Consider the following 5,347-nt stretch of genomic DNA (forward strand, 5'->3'; position numbering starts at 1 on the left):
CATTTCTACGTTTAAATGAGTGATAAAGAAATTTACATAAACAACTTATTGTATTGATATAAGTAGTGGACATTAATTGAGTAAACTTAACTTTGGATGGATTAACAGTAAAATACTTGAATATATAATGTTTACAAATATCAGTGTAACAAGGCAAATTAAAGTAAAATGGTACCCATCTTCAACTAAATTTAATGTACAATGTTTGCATAATTTATCTTTTTTATCAATTTTTGACCATCTACCAGTTTCAATTTCTAATTCAAGGACTCCTAAACGCAACTTAGTGAGAATACGTCTATAATTAAAATTTTGTATATGCATTAGGTATAGTTCGATTGTAAAATTATATTTAAATGTCACATAATACTTAAGTCTGGAAAATAAATGAATTTGTTCATGAAACTTTTGACGTTCAATATCAGTTAGACGAGTAGTTATTTCAGATATAAAAGAAACATTGTTCTCAACACATTGTTCATACCAATTTACACCAAAACCAATTGAACATAATTTCTCCTTATTAAAGTATAACCAAGATTTATCGTTCGACTGATAATGATACGTACATGCTTAATCGAAATAATAACACATTCAAAATCACTGTTTTAGAAAACAGTTTACTTATATGTTTTCTTGTATGTCTGGGCCTATCATACGGAGACGAAATAAACAAACAGCGCCACCACAGAAAGTCGGGACTCAAAGTACTGTACGGAGATCGTCTCATCATTTCGAGATCTATTTTTTTTTTTTTTTTTTTGTTTCTTGCTCGTTAGATGTTATTTTACTCTATTTTAAAAAGAAAACGTTTCGTAAAAGCTGAATTAGAGAAATTGCAATTCAAACTTGGTGAATTTTTACCCTGTTTGTACAGCATAGGCATTTAAACCTAGGATAAGTCTGTTTGTCATCCGGTCTAGGCTTAGAGAGCGACTGTCTGTCTGTGTGTTACCAGGGAACCGTTAAATCTCGCTGTTCCCTGGTGTTACCATACTATTACTGTTAATGGTTGTTTATCAACTGCCCTCTGCGGTAGATTTTTAAAGTATTGTATTTAGATTAAAATCAGAAAAACATGAATCTTTATCTTTTTTTTTTTGTTATCTTTACAAATTCTATAAATACATTCATCTTGACATGTAACTCAAAGATAAAAACGCCTATCTGGAATAAAAAAAGAAATGTGTTCGGGTCAAATCAAAATCTTATCACAGTTAGTTATAAAGGTGTCATTCATTTTCCAATGGATATTTACATTGATGACAATTAGCGACTATAAAATACCCATTGAAATAACAAGTACGGTAGCACAATAATGAAATATTATTTGATTCATCAATCATTCGTATTTTCAATACTATCGAAATATATTATTTCATCGCACGAATATCGGATGATATCTACTATTTTAATCCGAAAATAAGCAAATGGCATAAATAGCCGGCTACGAGTTTTGTTTTGTTTTGTTTTGTTTTGTTTTTCAACCTGACATATTTTTTGATGGGGGACATTTTCCGCGACTTGCCATGGCTACAATATATAAGTAGATTACTACAATATTAGTAGAGCTCTACTATAATGCTGCATACGAACATCACTGACTCTAGTTAAAAGTTGTAATGTTCAATACATGTAACAACATACCCCCCATGACCACACCAGCTCCCACCGACAACGCACAAACGTCATAGATAGATAGAAATATTTCTTTATTCTGCATAAATCAATTTGCATTGTTCTTCCTTAAGGTCCAGTTAATAGTTTAAAACATATTTAGAATATGAAATAATATTTAAAGAAATTATTTTTTTAAAAAGGGAAAAAAAAACAAGAAACAAAAAAGTACAGTTTTAAATTAAATCATTTTTTTGAAGGAATGCATAGTTAAAGAACTTAATGAATTGCGTGTATCTCTGGGGTAAGATTGTTCCAAATTTTAACTGAATTTTTGGGTTTTTTCCCCTGAAATATGTTGCCATTGTCAAGTGGGCTATTGCATCATTGATGCTGTCGGTTTTTTTTTTTTTTTTTTTTTTTTTTTTTTTTTTTTTTTCTTGTGAGACGACTTATTTTTATGTTTTTTTTTTTTTCTTGTGAGACGACTTAGTTCTTGATATCTGAATATTATGACATAAATTATGCTTAATCTGCGCCAGGTAGTAGAAAACGCAATCGGTTACGATTGAGTGGGTTCACCTTTCAATCGAATAGCCATCAGCTACTCTAAATTTGACCCTTCATCGGACAATAATGCTGCTTGAATACTAAACCTCACAACACCCAATCTGAGTCAAAGCTCATACGTCTATTTGTCAGAAGTGAAGATCGCAACAAAGGTATGTTATACTAAAGATAATTGTTCAGATAGCGATTTGATTCTGCAGTCACTATGATCAGGATTGCTAATAGCGTTTTCTGTACTTAGATTTCTTTCCATGACTAGTTATGGTTATACCTTTTCAAAATTGTATTCTACAGCTTCTTTCAGACTATACACAATCTAGTCTTAGCATATATATACATATTTTATACACAAGAAATATAATATACTGTAACTTTTAACCTCTTTCCCTTTCCACTCCACTCTTCGCTAAACAAAAAGTAAAAATGAAACCCGTTTTCGCTATATAAGTTTTAATTTAAAGTTCGGTTCAAAATCACCATACTAGTGGTACCAAATGTAGTTATCGATCGTAGTTTTTGTTCTTCATAAGGAAACAGGACAATGATTTAAACACAATAGAATGCGTAATTACAGACATTGAAGCAAATCTGTCAATAGCCTTGTGGTTGAACAATAGCTTACAGGCTTATCACTTAGTACTATTACCTTTTTCTCACAGTACACCTAGTATTACTATGGAAGGCCTTTAATTATTAACAATTCACAACCTAGAGTGGTGGTATTTCAAAGAGTTTGTGATTTGTGAGATCTAGTAGCCCCTGTATTTCTTAAAGACAAGTGGGTTTTCTCTATTTTTGCACAGTTGAAAAAAAATAAAACAAAATGTGACAGGCTCGGATTGAATTAGATTAAAATCTTTAAAATATAATCAAGTTGTACAATACAGATTTCATATGTATGTATACAATAAAACACAACATAGCATTACAACATTACGTTGATTTTTTGCTGTTGCTTATCAAATTTGTGTCTCTACCGAGATCCAGCTGTTTTTTCACTAGCATTGTGTCCATTGTATGCATTTTATTCTTTATATACATATATACTGTCTCTTATACCGGCATATAACTTTTAAAATATTTCGTTTAGGATGCTATATCAGATTGATTTTCCATCATCACTCTCATGGCTTGCATTATTCGCCATCATAGTCACCACTTGTTTGTACATAAACGCACGTCGACCACCTGGAATGCCACCTGGACCATTTCCTTATCCAATCATAGGAAGCATATTCGGTACGTTCTAGAATTTAATGAGTTAGGCCTATTTTATGACAAATGTATGTATATGTATGTATATATATATATATAATTTGAACGTATATTGTTTTTTTTCCCAATAATATACCAAGATCTTATAGGAGATATTCCATCTCATAAGACATTCAAGCGAATGTCAGAAACATATGGAAATGTATTTTCTATAAAACTTGGATCATTTTGGGCCGTCATCGTTAACAACTATGAGTTAGTACACGAGGTGCTGGTGAAAAAACCCGATGCATGTAGTGGACGCCCACGTACATTCGCATGTAAGTTTCACATTTATTATTGTCCATAATTTCTGTGGACTGTCTATTATTTATTTATTTATTTATTTATATGAATATACACCTTTGAATCGGTGGCACTCAATATCAATTGGTGCGTTCGTACAAACAAAAAAAAGGGTAAAATTTAACAAACAAAATAAAAAAAAACAATCGACTGTATAAAAATTAATATTACAAAATTAAAGAAAGGTAGAAAAATAACATATAAAATTAGATGAGATCACATTTCACATCACATTTCATACTCAGAAATACTGTACATAAATCTGGCATGAGCTCATCATCGTACCACAAGAGATGAGCCAGAGTTCGCCCTCACCTCAGCCCCGTTTAATTTTTTCTCTGACAGACTGATATGGGCGGGGCTCCGCTCTCGATCCTATAGACAGACAGTGAGAGCCATAGACAAAAAGAAAGGGCGATCTCTATTGGCGCTGCCATGGCGTCTGACCATGTGCGCGCATGTCTTACCTTCGTACGGTGGTGCATACTGTGTTTATAATAAATTATGATGAAAAAAAATAATATGTACGTCTTATCATTCCCATATTTAGATGTTAGCAGGTGATGTGTAAGAGGCCCCCCCCCCCATTGGAAGCCACAGGTATCACGTCTGCTGAGTGATATTAAATGAATGGACAAAAAATAATTAAATATTTTTGACAATGACTAATTTCCCTCTCTCAAAACCTAAAACATCATAAAATTTTACCTCACCACTTTTTTGTTCAGAAAATTTTCTCTTATGTAGGCCTATGTTTATAAATTTCCTTTGTTTATTAACTGAAAATTGCATAATAATAGTTTCGTAGATTCTGTAAAGAAGGATTTGTTTTTTCAACAAAATAATCCTATTGTGTAACAAAGCTAAAATATTGTTTATTTGCATTGGTATTTCAATTTCTATAAAGTTTTACTATTAAATATATATAATTATTAGGTTCTTTAATTATTGTTTTGTTTTGTTTCTGTTTTTCTTTCTTTTTAAATAGTTGATTGGTATGCAGACGGTAAACAAGATATTGCTATGGCCCAGCCTACTCCAATTTGGAAGTACCATCGTATGCTAGCTCACTCTGCTATCAGGTTTACCATAGTCATTTATGTAATTGATCGAATAAAGATTGAACTAAATTGAACTGCTGATAAAAACCTAATATGATATCTAGATTGTACTATATGCATTACCCAAGGGGAATACTTACCTGGATAAAACAATAAAGGTCAAAGTTTCCTTTATCCAGATATCTCACTTAACCAACAACATCACTGTTAACTATTACACAATGATGCACAACAAATTGTATGTGGTGCATAATTTTTAGGCTCAGACGATCGGGCACTTGTATATTTATACCAATGTCTTTGGTTTTAACGCTATTACGCAAGCATTGACTATATGGTTTCACCAAAACAATTTAAGATAGTTAATAAGAAATGTTTCCATTGATGAGCTATGCTCAATTATTGCATCACTTTACTTTACTATTTACATTAAATTTAGCCTTAATATTATTTTCATTTTTATTTACATTAATATTTTAAATCTTCTTATACTAGTAGTTGTATGTTATTTTAGATGTTGATTTCAATGCTAAGTTTTT

The 5,347-nt window shown here is 31.4% G+C and overlaps 2 protein-coding genes across 4 annotated transcripts in view; both read left to right on the forward strand.

Moving 5' to 3' along the window:
• Positions 1–5,347, forward strand: part of LOC117119403 (steroid 17-alpha-hydroxylase/17,20 lyase-like) — a 20,055-nt gene that overhangs the window by 9,047 nt on the left and 5,661 nt on the right. Inside the window, exon 12 of one of the 3 annotated variants that reach the window (XM_033264204.1) lies at positions 570–1,079. The exons of the other annotated variants lie outside the window; for them this stretch is intronic. The gene's annotated coding sequence lies outside the window, so the exon portion shown is untranslated. Of the gene's footprint in view, positions 1–569; positions 1,080–5,347 lie in introns of those variants that run through there. 3 annotated transcript variants of the gene reach the window in all.
• LOC117119404 (steroid 17-alpha-hydroxylase/17,20 lyase-like) overlaps positions 2,195–5,347 on the forward strand; it is a 17,816-nt gene continuing 14,663 nt past the window's right edge. Inside the window, exons 1-4 of the mRNA XM_033264207.1 lie at positions 2,195–2,339; positions 3,278–3,426; positions 3,543–3,722; positions 4,736–4,829. Coding sequence (XP_033120098.1) covers positions 3,279–3,426; positions 3,543–3,722; positions 4,736–4,829 — 422 coding nt within the window. The 5' untranslated portion in view covers positions 2,195–2,339; position 3,278. The remainder of the gene's footprint in view (positions 2,340–3,277; positions 3,427–3,542; positions 3,723–4,735; positions 4,830–5,347) is intronic.

Source organism: Anneissia japonica, unplaced genomic scaffold (assembly GCF_011630105.1).
Source record: "Anneissia japonica isolate Jap-2015-1 unplaced genomic scaffold, ASM1163010v1 scaffold3293_len478364_cov160, whole genome shotgun sequence".
In the NCBI taxonomy this organism is placed as follows: Eukaryota; Metazoa; Echinodermata; class Crinoidea; order Comatulida; family Comatulidae; genus Anneissia; species Anneissia japonica.